At 46.3% G+C, this 24,108-nt stretch overlaps 1 protein-coding gene across 1 annotated transcript in view; it reads left to right on the top strand.

Annotated features, from left to right (window-relative positions):
• The window catches only part of LOC137332461 (NEDD8 ultimate buster 1-like), a 117,924-nt gene that overhangs the window by 23,940 nt on the left and 69,876 nt on the right, over nucleotides 1–24,108 (top strand). The window contains exons 9-13 of the mRNA XM_067996326.1: nucleotides 5,785–5,892; nucleotides 9,453–9,605; nucleotides 11,619–11,729; nucleotides 13,500–13,872; nucleotides 19,564–20,626. Of these exons, the coding sequence (XP_067852427.1) occupies nucleotides 5,785–5,892; nucleotides 9,453–9,605; nucleotides 11,619–11,729; nucleotides 13,500–13,872; nucleotides 19,564–20,626 (1,808 nt within the window). The remainder of the gene's footprint in view (nucleotides 1–5,784; nucleotides 5,893–9,452; nucleotides 9,606–11,618; nucleotides 11,730–13,499; nucleotides 13,873–19,563; nucleotides 20,627–24,108) is intronic.

Below are 24,108 nucleotides of genomic sequence, written 5' to 3'. Positions count from 1 at the left end.
TGCTTCTCTTCAGAACCGAAGCTGGCGGCTTTCACTCCCTGTCTGCTCCCAAGCTACTAAATTTGAGGCCCCTTGGTTATGTTAAGGCTGTTGGCCAATTGGCATCTTGGACAGCTGTCTCATCTGTTTATGTTAGCAATCTCCACCAACCTGTTAATTATCTTAAAAAAGCACACGCAGGAATTACAAAAAAGCACACACAGGAATTTGGAACAAGCTCATTAGGCGTTTGTACAGAAACAGCACCTGTCAGAAAATTCCTCGTAATAATTCATCGTAAATGTTAAATAGACTTATTGGGGTAGAAATCTGTCTCGGATGGTAGTGCAAAATGGGTGGTACCACTTTGGCGGCCTGTTCTACGCCCCACCTAATATTCAGTGGAGCCGACTATTGGGTATAACGAGCAGCCGACGCAACACCACCTGAGACCGAATTTCTACTCCTCTATTTCTCCTCAGTAAAATCCTTTCTTCTTGCATCAAAACCTTCAGCAGGGGTGCCCCTCTGTCACTCACTGTTGTTTGCCCTTGAATTAGAACCTCTAATGCAGGTTGTATCAGCTCACCCAGGCATCAACATTTGCGCCCAAGAGTGCAAGATGGCACTCTACTTGGATAACATTCCGCTGTTTATTTTTGTTTTATTTGCACTTGGGATGTGGGCGACATTGGTAAGGCAATATTTATTGCCCATTCCTAGTTACCCTGAGGGCATTAAGAGTCAACCATGAAGAATTGCAAATGTTGCACCCTTGTTCAAAAAGGGTGTAAGGATAAACCCAGCAACTGCAGGGCAGTCAGTTTAACCTTGGCGGTGGGGAAACTTTTAGAAACGTTAACCCGGAACAAAATTAACAGTCACTTGGACAAGTGTGGATTAATTAAGGAAAGCCAGCACGGATTTGTTAAAAGCAAATAATGTTTAACTAACTTGATAGAGTTTTTTGATGAGGCAACAGAGAGGGTAGTTGAGGGCAATGCAGTTGATGTCATGTATATGGACTTCCAAAAGGCATTTGATAAAGTGCCACATAATAGGCTTGTCATCAAAGGTGAAGCCCATGGAATAAAAGGGGCAGTGGCAGCATGGATACGAAATTGGCTAAGGGACAGGAAACAGAGAGTAGTGGTGAACGGTTGTTTTTCGGACTGGAGCGAGGTGTAGAGTGGTGTTCCCCAGGGGTCGGTACTAGGACCACTGCTTTTCTTGATATATATTAATGACTTGGACCTGGGTGTACAGGGAACAATTTCAAGATTTGTAGATGACACCAAACTTGGAAGTTTAGTGAACAGCGAGGAGGATAGCGATAGGCTTCAAGAGGACATAGACAGACTGGTAGAATGGGCGGACAGGTGGCAGATGACACAAAACTTGGAAGTGTAGTCAACAGTGAGGAGGATAGTGATAGACTTCAAGAGGACATAGACAGACTGGTAGAATGGGCGGACAGGTGGCAGATGAAATTTAACGCAGAGAAGTGCAAAGTGATACATTTTGGTAGGAAGAACAAGGAGAGGCAATATAAACTAAATGGTACAATTCTAAAGGGGATGCAGGAACAGAGAGACCTGGGGATATATGTGCACAAATCTTTGAAGGTGGCAGGGCAGGTTGAGAAAGCGGTTAAAAAAGCATATGAGATCCTGGGCTTTATAAATAGAGGCATAGAGTACAAAAGTAAGGAAGTTACGATGAATCTTTAAAAACACTGGTTCGGCCACAACTGGAGTATTGTGTCCAATTCTGGGCACCGCACTTTAGGAACATTGTGAATAAGTACTTGAAGGGAAAAAATTTGCAGGGCTACTCTTGCAGAGAGTCGGCATGGACTTGAAGGGCTGAATAGCCTCCTTCCATGTTGTAACCATTCTATGATATGGTGTGGAACTGATATCATGTGTAGGTCAGACCAGGTAGGGGCAGCAGGTGACCTTTCTAGGAGGACATTAGTGAATCAGTTGGGTTTTTACACATTCATTTTTGTTCTGGTACTAGAAGATTTATGGATCAATATTATAACTTGCCATGGTGGAATTTGAACTCTCAATGTCTGGGCTGCTAATCCAGTATGATAACCACTAGGCCACTGTAATTGTGTAGATCCAGGACTTCATTCCCAACTCTTCTAGACCTGGTGGACACCTTTACATAGGTCATTCATTCAACATCTTTCACGGGCAAGGGGAGCGTTAAATAATTCAAAGCTAGGAATCTGCACATAACATGGGCAGGTTTATGGACCAGGATTGGGCCAGTAGCTGCAGGGTAATCAAGTTATGATGCAAGGTTATAAGCATAGAAAATAGGAACAGGCCATTCGGCCCTTCTCCGCCATTCAATATGATCATGGCTGATCCTCTATCTCAATACCATATTCCCACTCTCTTCCCATACCCCTTGATGCCATCTGTGTTGAGAAATCTATCTAGCTCCTTCTTAAATATATTCAGTGACTTGGCCTCCACTGCCTTCTATGGTAGAGAATTTCACAAGTTCACCACAATCTGAGTTTTTTTTATTTGTTCATGGGATGTGGGCATCACTGGCAAGGCCAGCATTTATTGCCCATCCCTAATTGCCCTTGAGAAGGTGGTGGTGAGCCGCCTTCTTGAACCACTGCAGTCTGTGTGGTGAAGGTTCTCCCACAGTGCTGTTAGGTTGGGAGTTCCAGACTTTTCATAGCAAGATTTTACAACTGAGCGGCTTGCTAGGCCATTTCAGAGGGCAATTAAGAATCAACCACATTGCTGTGGGTCTGGAGTCACATGTAGGCCAGACCAGGTAAGGATGGCAGGTTTCCTTCCCAAAAGGGCATTAGTGAACCAGATGGGTTTTTACAACAATTCCAGTAGTTTCACTGCCACCATTACTGACACTAGTTTTTTTTTAAATTCCAGATTTTTATTCAATTAAGTGAATTTAAATTCCCCAGCTGCTATGGTAGTATTTGAACTCATGACTCTGGATTACTAGTCCAATAACATAACCACTATGTTACCGTACCCAGTGAAGAAAGTTCTCCTCATAAGACCATAAGACCATAAGACCATAAGAGATCGGAGCAGGAGTAGGCCATTTGGCCTCTCGAGCCTGCTCCGCCATTTAATGAGATCATGGCTGATCTAATTTTTACCTCAACTCCACTTTCCTGCCCTTTCCCCATATCCTTTGACTCCCTTGCTGATCAAAAATTTGACTAACTCAGCCTTGAATGTAAGGAGACGCACAACACCCGGTTATAGTCCAACAGCTTTATTTGAAATCACAAGCTTTCGGAGCTTTCCTCCTTCGTCAGGTGAAGTGATGAGATGCTTATAGACACAGCATATATAGTCAGAGAACAATGCCTGGTGATTACAGATAATCTTTCTAACTGCCCTTTATCACACCTCGGCAGAGAGATAATCACAACAATCAAAGGAGTGAATGGTGTTCAAACAGGTTAGTCAGGGAAACATTACATCCAAGAATACTGAGGTGGGGTCACGGGGTCAAATGTAGCAGATGCTGGGGTTTGTATTAAAAACAGATAACTTTTTTTTGCTGGAAATCGCAGCAGGTCCGGCCGCATCTGTGTATGGAGAACAGGCCAACTACGACTTGAGTCTGGATGACATCATCAGTCTTGAATGTATTCAATGACTCAGCCTCCACAACTTTTTGGGGTAAAGAATTCCAAAGATCACGACCCTCTGGGAGAAGAAATTCCTCCTCATTTCCATCTTAAACGGGCGACCACTTATTCTGAGACTATGCCCCCTAGTTTTAGATTCCCCCATGAGAGGTAACATCTTCTCAGCATCTACTCTATCGAGTCCCCTCAGAATCTTATATGTTTCAATAAGATCTCCTCTCATTCTTCTAAACTCCAATGAGAATAGACCCAACCTGTTCAATCTTTCTTCCTAAGACAACCCTTTCATACCTGGAATCAAACTAGTGAACCTTCTCTGAACTGCCTCCAATGCAAGTATGTCCTTCCTTAAATAAGGGCACCAGATCAGTACGCAGTACTCCAGGTGTTGTCTCACCAGCACTCTGTACAGTTGTAGCATGACCTCCCTGCTTTTATAGTCCATCTCCCTAGAAATAAAGGCCAATATTCCGTTTGCCTTCCGGATTGCCTGCTGCACCTCAGTCTCAGTCCTAAATGTCATACCCCGTATCCTGAGACTGTGACCCCTTGTTCTGGACCCCCCCAGTCAAGGGAAACATCCTCCCTGCATCCAGTCTGTCTAGCCCTGTCAGAATTTTATATGTTTCAATGAGATCCCCTCTCATTCTTCTAAACTCGAGTGAATACAGGCCGAGTCGACCCAATCTCTCCTCACACGACAGTCCTGCCCACCCAGGAATCAGTCTGGTGAACCTTTGCTGCACTCCCTCTATGGCAAGTATATCCTTTCTTAGGTAAGGAGACCAAAACTGCACACAATACTCCAGGTGTGGTCTCACCAAGGCCCTGTATAACTGCAGTAAGGCATCCTTGCTCCTGTACTCAAATCCTCTTGCAATGAAGGCCAACATACCATTTGCCTTCCTAACTGCTTGCTGCACCTGCATGTTTGCTTTCAGTGACTGGTGTACAAGGACACCCAGGTCCCTTTGTACATCAACATTCCCCAATCTATCACCATTTAAATAATAGTCTGCCTTTCTGTTTTTCCTTCTGAAGTGGATAACTTCACATTTATCCACGTTATACTGCATCTGCCATGTATTTGCCCACTCACTCAACTTGTCTAAATCGCCTTGAAGCCCCTTTGCATCCTCCTCACAACTAACGATCCCACCTAGTTTTGTGTTGTCAGCAAACTTGGAAATATTACATTTAATTCCCTCATCCAAATCATTGATATATATTGTGAATAGCTGAGGCCCAAGCACTGATCCCTGCAGTACCCCACTAGTCACCACCTGCCACCCCGAAAAAGACCCATTTATTCCTACTCTCTGTTTCCTGTCTGTTAACCAATTTTCAATCCATGCCAGTATATTACCCCCAATCCCATGTGCTTTAATTTTGCACACTAACCTCTAATATTGGGACTTTATCAAAGGCCTTCTGAAAATCCAAATAAACCACATCCACTGGTTCTCCCTTATCTATTCTACCGGTTACATCCTCAAAAAACTTCAGTAGGTTTGTCAAACATGATTTCCCTTTCATAAATCCATGTTGACTTTGTCTAATCCTGTTGATATTTTCTAAGTGTCCTGTTATCACATCCTTTATAATAGACTCTAGAATGTTCCCTGATGTTAGGCTGTAGTTCCCTGTTTTCTCTCTTCCCTCCTTTTTTAAATAGTGGGGTTACATTTGCCACCCTCCAATCTGCAGGAACTGTTCCATAATCTATTGAATTTTGGAAGATGACAACTAATGCATCCACTATTTCCATGGCTACCTCTTTTAATACTCTGGGATGCAGATTATCAGGCAATATTTTGCTTCTTGTTTTAGGGTAGCGGGGAATTTGGTAGAAGTGAATCAAAGGGCTTCTATGATAACACCACTGAGAGTAATTTCTATCCTTTTAATTACAAAAACACAAGAGGGGACAGTTCTGTCGAGGACAGGTGGAGGTTTAAAGGATGTGAAATCCTGGAACTCCTCAGGTTTTCCCCTTTTCTACACAATATGAGGAGGTCCTGGACCAATGGAATGTTTTTACATCTGCCAGAGAACACTTCTGCAGACAATGCACCTGTGAAGTAGCATTTAATGAAACGGATTCAAAAATATCCTCTCAGGAATTCTTTCCTTTCTTTCTACAGGACGACAATGGGAGACACAAGGTTCTGTTCCTACGACTGTACATCCTTTGGGGGGTATGGTTCTTTTTCAACAAAATGGAGGAGGAAGCTCTGAAGAACCTCAACAAGGTAAAATATTTAGTTTCAGTTTAAGATCTATAGCTCCAGGCATTTTTCTGTCCTAGTTCACACTCCTTTCCTGAAGGCACTGACACTTGCTGGGGGGGTGGGGAGGGGGAGTGGTGTTGAGGGGGTAGGTTGGGGTATCCTCTGCTACCTTTGCCAAGAGGCCATTCTTCAACAACAACAACGACTTGCATTTATATAGCGCCTGTAGTAAAACATCCCGAGGCGCTTCACAAACAAAATTTGACACCGAGCCACGTGAGGAGATTTTAGGACAGGTGACCAAAAGCTTGGTCAAAGAGGTAGGTTTTAAGGAGAGTCTTAAAGGAGGAGAGAGAGGCGGAGCGGGGGAGAGGTTTAGTGAGGGAATCCCAGAGCTTAGGGCCTAGGCAGCTGAGTCGTGGCCGCTGAATGAAAGTCGGAGCGATGAAAATCGGTGATGTGTGCAAGAGGCCAGAATTGGAGGAGCGCAGAGATCTCGGAGGGTTGGAGGGCTGGAGGAGGTTACAGAGATAGGGAGGGATGAAAATTTTAATATCGGAACCTAGACACCGAGGGGGCAATTTTAACCTAACCCACCGTCGGGAAACTGACGAGATCGGGTGCAATGCTGGTTTTACACCCCGCCCGATTTTACTCTCCATTGTAAAAGCAGCGTTCCACCCGATCCTGTGGGTCTCCCGCCCGGCCTGCTGGATTAAAATTACCACCAAAGTGTTTAGGCTAATACTTGACTATGATAGGCATCAGAACTGAGCGCCGTCCTGTCCTCACCGGTCACTTGCCAGCAAATCAGGAGTGAAAACCGAGGCTGGTTTTTCCTCCCCTTAGCCCATAAATTCTGAGTGCAACTGTAGCCCCCCTCAGCACAGACCAAGGACCTTCCTGGTGTGTATGGCCCAATACCACATTGGGTGGCGTGTTGTGTGCTGTGCAATGAATGGTTTGGTGTGGGTTTGTGCCAGTGATTCTGCATACAGTGAGTCTCTGATCTCTGTCGACCCATCAATGGGAGATAGGCAAGTGGGAATGAGTCCACCTAGAAGAAAGAAGGAACTTGCATTTATATAGCAACTTTCACAACCTTTGTAAGGCCCAAATGCACGTCACAGCCAATGAATTATTTTTGAAGTGTACACTCTGATGTAACGTAGGCAAACGCGGCAGCCAATTAGTGCACAGCAAGGTCCCACAAATAACAATGAGACCAGATCATCTGTTCTTGGGCATGTTGGCTGAGGGATAAATATTGGCCATGACAAAATAGGTGGCTCTCCGATACCTCCCAACTCTCAGTGTGATAGGAACACTGGCATAGGTGTGAAAATAGGCTGCCTGCTCGGCATCACAATCTGGAATTGGTGCAAGGGGAAAATAGATCTAAAAATGGAAAGGCGATATTTGAAAATCATCACTGAATGATTTTCTAAAACGGAGGCTGTTCCTAAAAAAGTCATGGCGTTCCCAGACCGGGAGCCAATGTAGGTCAACGAGCACAGGGGTGATGGGTGAACGGGACTTGGTGCGAGTTAGGATACAGGCAGCAGAGTTTTGGATGAGCTCAAGTCCATGGAGGGTGGAAGATGGGAGGCCGGCCAGGAGAGCATTGGAATACTCGAGTCTGGAGGTAACAAAGGCGTGGATGAGGGTTTCAGCAGCAGATGAGGTGAGGCAGGGGCGGAGACGGGCGGTGTTACGGAGGTGGAAGTAGGCGGTCTTAGCGATGGAGCCATTATGGGGTCGGAAGCTCATCTCAGGGTCAAATAGGACGCCAAGATCGCAAACAGTCTGGTTCAGCCTCAGGTAGTGGCCAGGGAAAGGGATGGAGTCGGTGACTAGGGAACGAAGTTTGTGGCAGGGACCAAAGACAATGGCTTCAGTCTTCCCAATATTTAATTGGAGAAAGTTTCTGCTCATCCAATATATTGTTGCTGCTTTTAACTTTCTGTGGTTTGGTAGATTAAAAAAATGACAGCATGAGGAGAAATCCTTCTTTTAACAGAAAGCGTGAGAATCCTTTTTTCTGTAATAATGACCCAACCAACATGCTGATAGGATTATAGGAGGCTCATGTGGAGTATGAACACTGACATTGACCAGTTGGGCTGAATGGCCTGTTCCTGTGCTATAAATATTATGTAATTTTTAGTAGGAGTTTGAAGCACACAATTTCTGAGAATGCAATTTAATTCGCGGGCCGAGTTTTGGAGAAAAATGGTCATCTCCTTTTTTAAGAGGAATTCACCCCCATGATGTGACTATAATTTGAGGGGGGAAAAATAGTTACATTCGGCCATAAAGTAAAGGGAAATATTAATACAATAAATGCAGATGGAAAAGATTTTAAAATTTCCATTTTTTCATTCACTGCACAGAAATATTCTTTTAAACGGAACTAAATATGCAAAGAGCACTTCATGGGGAAGTACTTTCAATGCAGCCACCTTCCCTATTTTTATGAGCCTTGACGTACAGGCCGAGATTTTCCCGCTCAGGTTGCACCAGCTCCCGGGAGAAACTCAAGCACATTTGGGTAGGAAATGCAATGGGAGCTGTTCGACTGGTCCCCCACTCACTCCCCACCCCCCCCCTCCTCACAACCGCTTCTGGGATGGGCTGCAGCGTTTTCAGATAGTTGCTGTGGCATTATTGGTCTCATGTAGGTGTCGGCTGTGGCTTAGTGGGTAGCACTTTTGCCTCTGAGGTAAAAGGTTGTGGGTTTAAGTCCCACTTTAGAGACTTGAGCACATAATCTAAGCTGACATTTCAGTGCAGTACTGAGGGAGTGCTGCACTGTCAGAGACTCCATCCTTCAGATGAGATATTAAGCCGAGGCCCTGTCTGCCTTCTCAGATGGATGTAAAACATCCCATGGTGCTATTTCAAAGAAGAGCAGAGGAGTTCTCCCTGGTGTCCTGGCCAATATTTATCCCTCAACCAAGGTCATTAAAACAAATCATATCAAAAGCAAAATACTACGGAAATCTGAAATAAAAACAGAAAATGCTGGAGAAGCTCAGCAAGTCAGGCAGCACCTGAGGAGAAAGAAACAGAGTTAACATTTCAGGTTGAAGACTTTTTGTCTTCCAGTTCTGACGAAAGGTCTTCGACCTGAAACGTTAACTCTGTTTCTTTCTCCACAGGTGCTGCCTCATTTGCTGAGCTTCTCCAGCATTTTCTGTTTTTAAAACAAATTATCAGGTCATTATCACATTGCTGTTGGCGGGACCTTGCAAATCGGCTGCCGCGTTTCATACATTGCAACAGTCGTTACACTTCAAAAGTACTTAATTGGCTGTAGAGCGCTTTGGGACATCCTGAGGTTGTGAAAGGCACTATATAAATGCAAGTCTTTCTCTTTAAGGTTTTCTTTTTTTTGTTGTTAAAAACACTACAGTCGTAGAGCTGACCAGTAATAAAAAATTGGACCTTCTGTACTCAATCCATCTGTGTCAGTTCAAGTGCTCAGCCCAGATTACACCACTGAGGCTCGAACCTTTATTGAGATCAATACTGGTGAATCCGCTGAACCAGCTGTTTGTCTCTTGTCCATCTATATTTAGGCGGAAGACCTACTGAAGGGGCTGTTGGTGGATGATTATGATGTGGCCTACCTTACGAATCAAGGGTTTACTGCTCGGGAAGCACGGCTTGGATTGCGAGCCACTGGAGGTGACATTGAGAAGGCCAAGTTATATATTGGAGAAAAGAGACAGGTTAGTACTTTTATTTTTTAAGACAGGGCAATCCGACAACTAAGGACATAATAATTTTTAGGAACAGGCTCAAGAAGTTGGCCCTTTATAGAATCGTAGGGGTCGATTTTCACTCCCTTCATCTGCTGTTAAAGATATCGGCCCCAAAATGGGGTAATTAGCCTTACAGCCCCGTTAACACCGGCGATGCTGCTGGCTGAAAGAGCTATCCATTTAGTTCCATTCTCTCCCATTGCTCAGCCCTTCCACATACCCTTTTAAATCTTTATCAAGTATTTGGCCACTTCTCTTTTAAAAGCTATCATAAATTCAGCTTCCACCATTGTTTCTGGTAAGGCATTCTAACAACCCTCTGCATAAAAACAAGCAAATTCTCTGAACCTCTCTCTCTATTCTTTCAGTGAAGATATTACATTTATGTCCTCTAGCTACTGACACACCAACCAGTGGAAATAGTTTTTCCTGATATATCTTATCAAAACCTTTCATAATTTTAAGCACCGCTATTAGATTTCCTCTTAATCTTGGAACCATAGAACCATCGAAAAGATACAGCACAGAAAGGGGGCCATTCGGCCCATCGTGTCCGCGCCAGCTCGAAGAACAACCAGGTGCCCAACCTTCTCTCTTCTAATAAAAAAAGCCCCCGTTTCTCTAGTGTCTCCTAATAACTAAAGCCTCTCATCCCTGGTATTATCTTAATGAATCTCTTCCACACCCCTCCATAGACTTTACATCCTTCTTAAGATCCATGTGCTTTTTTAAAACAGTTTAGCAATTTAATGCTCCTATTTTTAAAGATTTATCTATTTGAACCCCTCAGTCTCTTTCTCTTTGCTCCTCAACTCCTTTTAAAGTTTTCTCATTTAGTGTGTATCTCCTTTCTTTATTCTTCCTGCCAAAATGCATCACCTCACAATTCTCTGCATTAATTATCACCTGCCATCTACCTGACTAATGTACTAATGTATCTGTCCTCCTGAAGTCACTTCACAGAGCCTTGTCAATAGGTCAGCCTCACATACCACCTCTCACTATCTCCCTCAGTCTTTTCGATCTCCACAAATATATACAAAGACAAAAATGCAAAAGATTTAGGTGTGTGGAGTAATTGAAGGAGCTTCTGGTCTGCATCTATTGGGAGGGGGGTATGGGGGTTGGGGTCTAGCCGACAGGTAACTACTCAGCTTGTTTCGCCTGAGTGTGACGACCAGATTACACGTGGGAGAAAGTCTCGGCATCGTAGAGTTTCTTACCTTCCCTGCTCTAGTAAAGTCATTAAACTTTTTCCGGCACATGCTGCGCCATACTGGGCAAGATTGAGGAGGCGCTCAGTGCCTCTGCGACCTCAGCCCATGCCCACTTCCTCACCTCACATGAAAAGACGGTGCTGTTGCTGAGCTGATGAGTTGATGGCTCCTCCCTTCCACCTCATCCAACAGGACTTGAAGATCCTCGTCTGCAAAATTGATGGCTCTCGTCCGGGGCAGCCCTCTCGTGGGATTCAGAGGTATACATCTATGAGAAGGGAAAAGTTAGAGACAGTTCAGACTCTGCATAAATACAGCTTTATGCAGCTTCAAATACCTGAGGACACAGCCCTAGGCTGACCTGAACACCATTATTTCTTCCTTCTTTGTGTTCACAATGACTCTTGCATAATTGTGCCAAAAATGAATGTAAATCAACTTTTATACATACAGCTGCCAGGGGAACACCTTGGACCATGGCTCATTGGTGACAAGAATGCGCTTTTCTCATTCCAATGTTGGCCATTTCTGCTCGCCTTATCACAGTTCTCATGACCCTTGAGGCCTTTCACAGAGCCGTGCACGCAAACTTGAAAACTATTACAGATTTTTCTTCATATGGACTCAGATAGTTTAGACTAATAAACTCCTACAGCTCCATGAGCCAGAATATGTGACTGTTATTCACAACCTCTCATATCAGTTATCCTTCTCAAGTAAAGTCAATTAAATTAACCAATGTTTACTTCCCGATTTCAAACAGAGAACTCAACAGCAAAGGATAGCAGCGGAAAACACAAGAAGAGAAATGCTCGCTAGATTGATGGAAGTGGACAGCTCAGAACAGGTTGAGGACAGCAGGATACCTGGTCAGGTAAAAATAAAAACGCAAGAATAGATCATTTTACAAATTATAGTGAGTTCTAGCTCAGGCTACTATTTCCTTAGGAACTTTCACTTAACTGTTTACAACGACATACGTTTATAAAGCGCCTTTAAAGTAGTAAAGTAGTAAAGTGTCCCATGGCGCTTCACATGAACGATTATCAAACAGAATTTGACAGCGAGCCACATAAAGAGATATTAGGACAGGGGTCAAAGAGGTAGGTTTTAAGGAGCGTCTTAAAGGAGGAGAGAGCAGTAGAGAGGCGGAGAGGTTTAGGAAGGGAATTCCAGAACTGAGGGTCCAGGCATCTGAAGGCACGGCCGCCAATAGTGGGGTGAAGGAAATCGGGGATACGCAAGAGGCCAGAATTGTAGGAGCGCTGAGATCTCGGAGGGTAATAGGGCTGGAGGAGGATACAGAGATAGGATGGAACGAGGCCATGTTTAACATGTGATATTGAAAAATAATAAGGTTCTTGGGTTGCTGATGAATTTGTCTACGCCTGAGCAAGGCAGCTTGATTGAAATGAATACTGTCGTGAACAGAGGCATTTTAAACAGAGGCCTTATTTTAATTTGGATTTCAGGGGGCCTGACACCATGAGCTGGTGCCTGCCTTCACACCACTAAATCTGGCTACTCCAGTTGATTAGAAAAGAAAATTCCCCATTTACTCACTAAAAACAAATCGGCCTAGGAATTGGATCGTGGCAAAGTTGATGAGTGCTACGCTCTGGTTTTGAAGATGATTTGTGCCAGTGTTTCTCGTGGTGCAGTTGCTGGACTGGCAATGGTACAAGGCCACTGTATGTGCTACCTGACCCAATATTAGTACCGTTATCAAACCAGAATCACCAACCCAATATTAGTGCCATTACCAAGCCAGTATGACCAACCCAATATTAGTACCGTGACCAAACCAGTATCACCAACCAGAAATTAATATCATTACCAAACCAGTATCACCATCCCAATATTAGTACTGTTACCAAACTAGTATCACTAACCAGATATTAGCACCATTACCAAACTAGTATCACTAACCAGATATTAGCACCATTACCAAACCAGTATCACTAACCAGATATTAGCACCATTACCAAACCAGTATCACCATCCCAATATTAGTACTGTTACCAAACCAGCATCATTAACCAGATATTAGCACCATTATCAAACCAGTATCACTAACCACATATTAGCACCATTACCAAACCAGTATCACTAACCAGATATTAGCACTATTACCAAACTAGTATCACTAACCAGATATTAGCACTATTACCAAACCAGTATCACTAACCAGATATTAGCACTATTACCAAACTAGTATCACTAACCAGATATTAGCACCATTACCAAACCAGTATCACTAACCAGATATTAGCACCATTACCAAACCAGTATCACTAACCAGATATTAGCACCATTACCAAACCAGTATCACTAACCAGATAATAGCACCATTACCAAACCAGTATCACTAACCAGATATTAGTATCTGGTGTCAGGGGAAGGGGTGAGTGGACAAAAGGGAGGGATGGGTCCAACTCACACACGCTTATCATTTGTCAACGGTGACAGAGGAGCACTAACCGTGGGCATGAGCTTCTGCCCTTCCATCTAATGGAGCGCACTTAATGACATAATGAGAGAAGAAGATTAAAATGAGAAGTAACATTAATATTGGGAGCATGAACTTTAAAAAAAAACTTGTATTGCAGTTTTATAAATGTATCTGTTTTGTGGTGATGTCCAGGTTTCACTTTCAAATGAAAATTCCTCGCCACCTGCTATTGCAGGAGTACCACCGCATCCTGGCGAAAACTCGCCCTCAGCCGCACCAACTGCGCCATCTGCTATTGCAGGAGTACCACCGCATCCAGGTGAAAACTCGCCCTCAGCCGCACCAACTGCGCCATCTGCTATTGCAGGAGTACCACCGCATCCAGGTGAAAACTCGCCCTCAGCCGCACCAACTGTGCCATCTGCTATTGCAGGAGTACCACCGCATCCAGGTGAAAACTCGGCCTCAGTCGCACCAACTGCGCCATCTGCTATTGCAGGAGTACCACCGCATCCAGGTGAAAACTCGGCCTCAGCCTCACCAACTGGCACCTCCGCACATTCAGGTAAGGAAGAAAGCATCATTTTTTTTCTGCAAAACCACCAACCTTGATATAATTGGGAGCTGCAGAAAGGTCTTTGCCTCTCTCTCTCTCTTTTTCAATTGCCTTTGCTCTAGCTAAAGCCACATTTACATGGACCTGAAATCACCTCAATTTCTCGAGCTCAGGTCCCACATAGAAACCATCAATACCTGCCTCCTGGGCACTACAGGATTATGCTGCAGGAGCTCCATTTTTACATTGTACTTTGTGCACATTTTCCTAAATCAGAAGGATGACACAGGCTCTGTGAACTCCTGGGCTCCTGAACAGCAGTCAAAGACCACATTGCCCTAATACTCAACCAGTGAAAGCAACAGTGCCAGAAAGCAATCTGCTCATCCAGTCATTTTTAATGAGCATATTCAAATTCAGCAATTGATGCATTTGAGGGGAAGCTAGATAAACGCATGAGGGAGAAGGGATAGAAGGATATGCTGATAAGGTTAGATGAAGAAGGGTGGGCAAAGGCTCGTATGAAGCATAAACAGCGGCACGGACCAGTTGGGCCAAATGGCCTGCATCCGTGCTGTAAAATCTATGTAATTCTATGCAATAATAGTTTCATGTCAATAGCTTTAGTTCAGCAGAATATTCTTTCCTATTTTTATGCTAATATAATCGATACGGACGGATCACCTGTCGTCGGACCACTAGGCACCGGACACGACAAAGACAAACCAAGCCCAGTCGACCCTGCAAAATCCTCCTCTCTAACATCTGGGGACTTGTGCCAAAATTGGGAGAGCTGTCCCACAGACTAGTCAAGCAACAGTCTGACATAGCCATACTCACAGAATCATACCTTTCAGCCAACGTCCCAAACTCTTCCAACACCATCCCTGGGTATGTCCTGTCCCACCAGAGGTGGTGGTACAGTGGTATACAGTCAGGAGGGAGTGGCCCTGGGAATCCTCAACATTGATTCTGGACACCATGAAGATTCATGGCATCAGATCAAACATGGGGAAGGAAACCTCCTGCTGATTACCACCTACCACCCTCCCTCAGCTGATGTATCAGTCCTCCTCCATGTTGATCACCACTTGGAGGATGCACTGAGGGTAGCAAGGGCACAGAATATACTCCAGGTGGGGGACTTCAATGTCCATCACCAAGTGAGGCTCGGTAGCACCACTATTCACCGAGCTGGCCAAGGACATAGCTGCCAGACTGGGCCTGCGGCAAGTACTGAGAGAACCAACATGAGGGAAAAACCTACTTGACCTCGTCCTCACCCATTATCCTGCCACAGATACATCTGTCCATGACAGTATTGGTAGGAATGACCACCACACAGCCCTTGTGGAGAGGAAGTCCCGTCTTCACACTGAGGACACCATCCAACGTGTTGTGTTGCACTACCACCGTGCTAAATGGGATAGATTCAGAACAGATCTAGCAGCTCAAAACTGGGCATCCATGAGGCGCTGTGGGCCATCAGCAGCAGCAGAATTGTATTCCAGCACAATCTGTAACCTCATGGCCCGGCATATTCCTCACTCTACCATTACCAACAAGCCAGGGGATCAACCCTGGTTCAATGAGGAGTGTAGAAGAGCATGCCAGGAGCAGCACCAGGCGTACCTAAAAATGAGGTGCCAACCTGGTGAAGCTACAACACAGGACTACATGCATGCTAAACAGCGGAAGCATCATGCTATAGACAGAGCTAAGCGATCCCACAATCAACCTGCAGTCCTGCCACATCCAGACATGAATGGTGGTGGACAATTAAACAACTAACGGGAGGAAGAGGCTCTGTGAACATCCCCATCCTCAATGATGGCAGAGCCCAGCACGTGAGTGCAAAAGACAAGGCTGAAGCATTTGCTCCAATCTTCAGCCAGAAGTGCTCAGTGGATGATCCATCTCGGCCTCCTCCTGATATCCCCACCATCACCGAAGCCAGCCTTCAGCCAATTCAATTCACTCCACGTGATATAAAGAAACGGCTGAGTGCACTGGATACAGCAAAGGCTATGGGCCCCAACAGCATCCCGGCTGTAGTGCTGAAGACTTGTGCTCCAGAACTAGCCGCACCTCTAGCCAAACTGTTCCAGTACAGTTACAACACTGGCATCTACCCAACAAAGTGGAAAATTGCCCAGGTATGTCCTGTCCACAAAAAGCAGAACAAATCCAATCCGGCCAATTACCGCCCCATCAGTCTACTCTCAATCATCAGCAAAGTGATGGAAGGTATCGTTGACAGTGCTATCAAGCAGCACTTACTCACCAATAACCTGCTCACTGATGCTCAGTTTGGGTTCCGCCAGGACCACTCGGCTCCAGACCTCATTACAGCCTTGGTCCAAACATGGACAAAAGAGCTGAATTCCAGAGGTGAGGTGAGAGTGACTGCCCTTGACATCAAGGCAGCATTTGACGAAGTGTGGCACCAAGGAGCCCTAGTAAAATTGAAGTCAGTGTGAATCAGGGGGAAAACTGTTCAGTGGTTGGAGTCACACCTAGCACAAAGGAAGATGGTAGTGGTTGTTGGAGGCCAATCATCTCAGCCCCAGGACATTGTTGCAGGAGTTCCTCAGGGCATTGTCCTAGGCCCAACCATCTTCAGCTGCTTCATCAATGAACTTCCCTCCATCATAAGATCAGAAGTGGGGATGTTTGCTGATGATTGCACAGTGTTCAGTTCAATTCGCAACCTCTCAGATAATGAAGCAGTCCGAGCCCGCATGCAGCAAGACCTGGACAACATCCAGGCTTGGGCTGATAAGTGGCAAGTAACATTCGCGCCAGACACGTGCCAGGCAATGACCATCTCCAACAAGAGAGAGTCTAACCACCTCCCCTTGACATTCAACAGCATTACCATCACCGAATCCCCCACCATCAACATCCTGGGGGTCACCATTGACCAGAAACTAAACTGGACCAGCCACATAAATACTGTGGCTACAAGAGCAGGTCAGAGGCTGGGTGTTCTGCAGTGAGTGACTCACCTCCTGACTCCCCAAAGCCTTTCCACCATCTACAAGACACAAGTCAGGAGTGTGATGGAATACTCTCCACTCGCCTGGAGAGTGCAGCTCCAACAACAATCAAGAAGCTTGACACTATCCAGGACAAAGCAGCCCGCTTGATTGGCACCCCATCCACCACGTTAAGTATTCACTCCCTTCACCACCAAGGCACCGTGGCTGCAGTGTGTACCATCTACAGGATGCACTGCAGCAACTCACCAAGGCTTCTTCGACAGCACCTCCCAAACCCGCGACCTCCACCCCTAGAAGGACAAGGGCAGCAGGCGCATGGGAACACCACCACCTGCACGTTTCCCTCCAAGTCACACACTATCCCAACTTGGAAATATATCGCCGTTCCTTCATTGTCGCTGGGTCAAAATTTTGGAACTCCCTTCCTAACAGCACTGTGGGAGAACCTTCATCTCACTGACTGCAGCGGTTCCAGGATGTAATGAGTAGAATAGATAGGGGAGAACCAGTGGATGTGGTGTACTTGGATTTTCAGAAGGCTTTTGATAAGGTCCCATACAAGAGGTTAGTGTGCAAAATTAAAGCACATGGGACTGGGGGGAATATACTGGCATGGATTGAGAATTGGTTGACAGACAGGAAACAGAGAGTAGGAATAAACGGGTCTTTTTCCGGGTGGCAGGCAGTGACTAGTGGGGTACTGCAGGGATCAGTGCTTGGGCCCCAGCTATTCACAATATATATCAATGATTTGGATGAGGGAACTAAATGTAACATTTCCAAGTTTGCAGACGACACAAAGCTGGGGTGGAATGTGAGCTGTGAGGAGGTTGCACAGAGGCTCCAATGTGATTTAGACACGTTGGGTGAGTGGCAGATGCAGTATAACGTGGATAAATGTGAGGTTATCTGCTTTGGTTGTAAAAACAGAAAGACAGATTATTATCTGAATGGTGATAGATTGGGAAAAGGGGAGGTGCAACGAGACCTGGGTGTCCTTGTACACCAGTCGCTGAAAGCGAGCATTCAGGTGCAGCAAGCAGTTAGGAAGGTGAATGGTATGTTGGCCTTCATTGCAAGAGGATTTGAGTACAGGAGCAGGGATGTCTTACTGCAGTTATACAGGGCCTTGGTGAGACCACATCTGGAGTATTGTGTGCAGTTTTGGTCTCCTTATCTGAGGAAGGATGTCCTTGCCATGGAGGGAGTGCAACAAAGGTTTACCAGACTGATTCCTGGGATGGCAGGACTGACGTATGAGGAGAGATTGGGTCGACTAGGCCTATATTCACTAGAGTTTAGAAGAATGAGAGGTGATCTCATCGAAACATATAAAATTCCAACAGGACTAGAGAGACTAGATGCAGGGAGGATGTTCCCGATGGCTGGGGAGTCCAGAACCAGGGGTCACAGTCTCAGGATACGGGGTATGCCATTTAGAACCGAGAAGAGGAGAAATTTCTTCACTCAGAGGGTGGTGAACCAGTGGAATTCTCTACCACAGAAGGCAGTGGAGGCCAAGTCATTAGATGTATTCAAGAAGGAGATAGATATATTTCTTAATGCTAAAGGGATCAAGGGATATGGGGAAAAAGCGGGAACAGGGTACTGAGTTAGACGATCAGCCATGATCATTTTGAATGGTGGAGCAGGCCCGAAGGGCCGAATGGCCTACTCTTGCTCCTATTTTCTATGTTTCTATGTTCAAGAAGGCGGCTCACCACCACCATCTTAAGGGCAATTAGGGATGGGCAATAAATGCTGGCCTTGCCAGCAACGCCCACATCCCATGAATGAGTAAAAAATTTTGGGGCTGCTGTGTCTTGATATGTTTTTGTCTTTCCTTCTGTTGAAACACAAATCTCTTCTTTTATGCATCTTGTTCCCTAGCTTGACAGTCTCCTTGTCCTTCTCAGTGTCCAGCTATGATGTTCTTTGTTCTCCTTTCTGCTTCCTGACTTTGGTTTCTCCTCAGTTTCTCATCATTTTCTGTCAATTCCAAGAGGCTAGTTAAGCTCAAGTGATGCGCATTGTGAACAAATATTTCCATCCGTCTGCAATGGTATCACCACATTGGAAGAGAAAGTCAACATGGCTGTGCCAGGTTCTTTGAAACCCTGGATGTTATGAGTGTGAGTTCTACTGTTGGCATTGAATTAGTTGCTTGCAAAAAAACACCAGCGCTCTCGGATAATAATTGGGTTTAATCCCTTCTCAATAAGCATATTCAAATTCAGCAAGGTAGCCTAGAATTCTACTTTAAGGTTTTTAGGTGTCAGCCATGGCTCAGTGGTAGCATGTATGATACTTGACACTTCAATGCATTAAGAGGAGGTGACATCTTTCGGGATGAGACGTTAAACCGAGGCCCTCTCAGGTGATCGTAAATTATCCCATGACACTATTCGAAGAAGAGATGGGGAGTTCTCCCCGGTGTCCTACAATATTTATCCCTCAACCAACGTCGTTAAAATAGATCATCCAGTGACTTATCTCATTGCTGTTTGTGGGCCCTTGCTGTGCATAAATTGGCTGCCGCATTTCCCTACATTATAACAGTTACTACGCTTCTAAAAGTACTTCATTGGCTGTAAAGCGCTTTGGGACGTCCAGAGGTCACGAAAGGCACTATAGAAATGCAAGTCCTTTTTTCTTTCTTCAGCACACAGCTTTGATAAACTTGTTTCTTTATTATCAGATGCCCAAGATAACTCCAAGGAAGATGAAATTTGTAAAATGATCTTGGCGTACCTTCCGCAGGATGATGACGACTACATAGATCTGCCCCTAGAGGAAGAGGAAGCACTTATTTTTGAATATAAGGCCAAGCTTCTTGAAAATATGTGTCAAACGCCTCAGCACACAGACAAAGAGGTGAGCGCAGACAAACAGGTGCCCCACCTCCCTCAAAGTTTTCGGAGAGACACGGTATTCATGCATGAAACTAAGCCACGAGACAGTCAGCCAGCTGTACACCCACAGGATTCAACCCAAACAGTACATCCAGCCCCTCGCACCCCAGAGGACACTGAGAGCGAGCTGCTGGATCAGGATTCAGCTCCCGCACCAGACAAAAAGATCCAACAGGAACCAAGAGACCACCTGAAGTACACGAAATACGACGATAACATGTTCACCAACCGACACAGTGACACCAACCAACACAGAGACACCAACCAACACAGTGACACCAACCAACAGAGTGACATCGACCAACACAGTGACACCAACCAACACAGTGACACCAACCAACACAGAGACACCAACCAACACAGAGACACCGACCAACACAGTGACACCAACCAACACAGAGACACCGACCAACACAGTGACACCAACCGACACAGTGACACCAATCAAAACAGAGACACCAACCAACACAGTGACACCAACCAACAGAGTGACATCGACCAACACAGTGACACCAACCAACACAGTGACACCAACCAACAGAGTGACACCAACCAACACAGTGACACCAACCAACACAGAGACACCAACCAACACAGTGACACCAACCAACACAGAGACACCAACCAACACAGAGACACCAACCAACACAGTGACACCAACCGACACAGAGACACCAACCGACACAGAGACACCAACCAACACAGAGACACCAACCAAAACAGAGACACCAACCGACACAGAGACACCAACCGACACAGTGACACCAACCGACACAGTGACACCGACCAACACAGTGACATCGACCAACACAGTGACACCAACCAACACAGTGACACCAACCAACACAGTGACATCGACCAACACAGTGACATCGACCAACACAGAGACACCGACCAACACAGTGACACCAACCAACACAGAGACACCAACCAACACAGAGACACCAACCGACACAGAGACACCAACCGACACAGAGACACCGACCAACACAGTGACATCGACCAACACAGTGACACCAACCAACACAGAGACACCAACCAACACAGTGACACCGACCAACACAGTGACACCAACCAACACAGAGACACCAACCAACACAGTGACACCAACCGACACAGAGACACCAACCAACACAGTGACACCAACCGACACAGAGACACCAACCGACACAGAGACACCAACCAACACAGTGACACCGACCAACACAGTGACATCGACCAACACAGTGACACCAACCAACACAGAGACACCAACCAACACAGAGACACCAACCAACACAGTGACACCAACCAACACAGTGACACCAACCGACACAGAGACACCAACCGACACAGTGACACCAACCAACACAGAGACACCAACCAACACAGAGACACCAACCAACACAGAGACACCAACCAACACAGTGACACCAGCCGACACAGAGACACCAACCGACACAGAGACACCAACCAACACAGAGACACTAACCAACACAGTGACACCAACCAACACAGTGACACCAACCAACACAGTGACATCGACCAACACAGTGACACCGACCAACACAGTGATACCAACCAACACAGTGACATCGACCAACACAGTGACACCGACCAACACAGTGACACCAACCGACACAGAGACACCAACCGACACAGTGACACCGACCAACACAGTGACACCGACCAACACAGTGACACTGACCAACACAGAGACACCGACCAACACAGTGACACCAACCAACACAGAGACACAAACCAACACAGTGACACCAACCAACACAGAGACACCAACCAACACAGAGACACCAACCAACACAGTGACACCAACCAACACAGAGACACCAACCAACACAGAGACACCAACCAACACAGTGACATCGACCAACAGAGTGACACCGACCAACACAGTGACACCAACCAACACAGTGACACCAACCAACACAGAGACACAAACCAACACAGAGACACAAACCAACACAGAGACACCAACCAACACAGTGACACCAACCAACAGAGTGACATCGACCAACACAGTGACACCAACCAACACAGAGACACCGACCAACACAGTGACACCAACCAACACAGAGACACCGACCAACACAGTCACACCAACCAACAGAGTGACACTGACCAACACAGTGACACCAACCAACACAGTGACACCAACCAACACAGAGACACAAACCAACACAGAGACACAAACCAACACAGAGACACCAACCAACACAGTGACACCAACCAACAGAGTGACATCGACCAACACAGTGACACCAACCGACACAGAGACACCAACCGACACAGAGACACCAACCAACACAGAGACACCAACCAACACAGTGACACCGACCAACACAGTGACACCAACCAACACAGTGACACCGACCAACACAGAGACACCGACCAACACAGTGACACCACCCAACACAGAGACACCAACCAACACAGAGACTCAAACCAACACAGTGACACCAACCAACACAGAGACACCAACCAACACAGTGACACCAACCAACACAGTGACACCAACCAACACAGAGACACCAACCAACACAGAGACACCAACCAACACAGAGACACCAACCAACACAGTGACACCAACCAACACAGTGACACCAACCAACAGAGTGACATCGACCAACACAGTGACACCAACCAACACAGAGACACCGACCAACACAGTGACACCAACCAACACAGAGACACCGACCAACACAGTGACACCAACCAACAGAGTGACATCGACCAACACAGAGACACCAACCAACACAGAGACACCAACCAACACAGTGACACCAACCGACACAGAGACACCAACCAACACAGTGACACCAACCGACACAGAGACACCAACCGACACAGAGACACCAACCAACACAGTGACATCGACCAACACAGTGACACCAACCAACACAGAGACACCAACCAACACAGAGACACCAACCAACACAGTGACACCAACCAACACAGAGACACCAACCGACACAGAGACACCAACCGACACAGAGACACCAACCAACACAGAGACACTAACCAACACAGTGACACTGACCAACACAGTGACACCGACCAACACAGTGACATCGACCAACACAGAGACACCAACCAACACAGAGACACCGACCAACACAGTGACACCAACCAACACAGTGACACCAACCAACAGAGTGACATCGACCAACACAGAGACACCGACCAACACAGTGACACCAACCGACACAGAGACACCGACCAACACAGAGACACCGACCAACACAGAGACACCAACCAACAGAGTGACATCGACCAACACAGTGACACCGACCAACACAGAGACACCGACCAACACAGTGACACCAACCGACACAGTGACACCGACCAACACAGTGACATCAACCAACAAAGTGACACCAACCAACACAGAGACACCAACCAACACAGTGACACCGACCAACACAGTGACACCAACCAACACAGTGACATCGACCAACACAGAGACACCGACCAACACAGAGACACCAACCAACACAGTGACACCGACCGACACAGTGACACCGACCAAGACAGTGACACCGACCAACACAGAGACACCGACCAACACAGAGACACCAACCAACACAGTGACATCGACCAACACAGTGACACCGACCAACACAGAGACACCGACCAACACAGTGACACCAACCGACACAGTGACACCGACCAACACAGTGACATCAACCAACACAGTGACACCAACCAACACAGAGACACCGACCAACACAGTGACACCAACCGACACAGTGACACCGACCAACACAGTGACACCAACCAACACAGTGACATCGACCAACACAGAGACACCGACCAACACAGAGACACTAACCAACACAGAGACACCGACCAACACAGTGACACCGACCAAGACAGTGACATCGACCAACACAGTGACACCGACCAACACAGTGACACCGACCAACACAGTGACACCGACCAACAGAGTGACACCAACCAACACAGTGACATCGACCAACACAGAGACATCGACCAACACAGTGACACCGACCAACACAGTGACACCGACCAACACAGTGACATCGACCAACACAGTGACATCGACCAACACAGAGACACCGACCAACACAGAGACACCGACCAACACAGTGACATCGACCAACACAGAGACACCGACCAACACAGAGACACCGACCGACACAGAGAAACCGACCGACACAGTGACACCGACCAACACAGAGACACCGACCAACACAGTGACACCGACCAACACAGTGACACCAACCAACACAGAGACACCAACCAACACAGTGACACCAACCAACAGAGTGACATCGACCAACACAGTGACACCGACCAACACAGTGACACCA

This window comes from Heptranchias perlo, chromosome 2 (genome assembly GCF_035084215.1).
Source record: "Heptranchias perlo isolate sHepPer1 chromosome 2, sHepPer1.hap1, whole genome shotgun sequence".
Taxonomy (NCBI): domain Eukaryota; kingdom Metazoa; phylum Chordata; class Chondrichthyes; order Hexanchiformes; family Hexanchidae; genus Heptranchias; species Heptranchias perlo.
The sequence above is the reverse complement of the archived record's forward strand: the minus strand, read 5'-3'. Positions and strand labels throughout refer to the sequence as shown.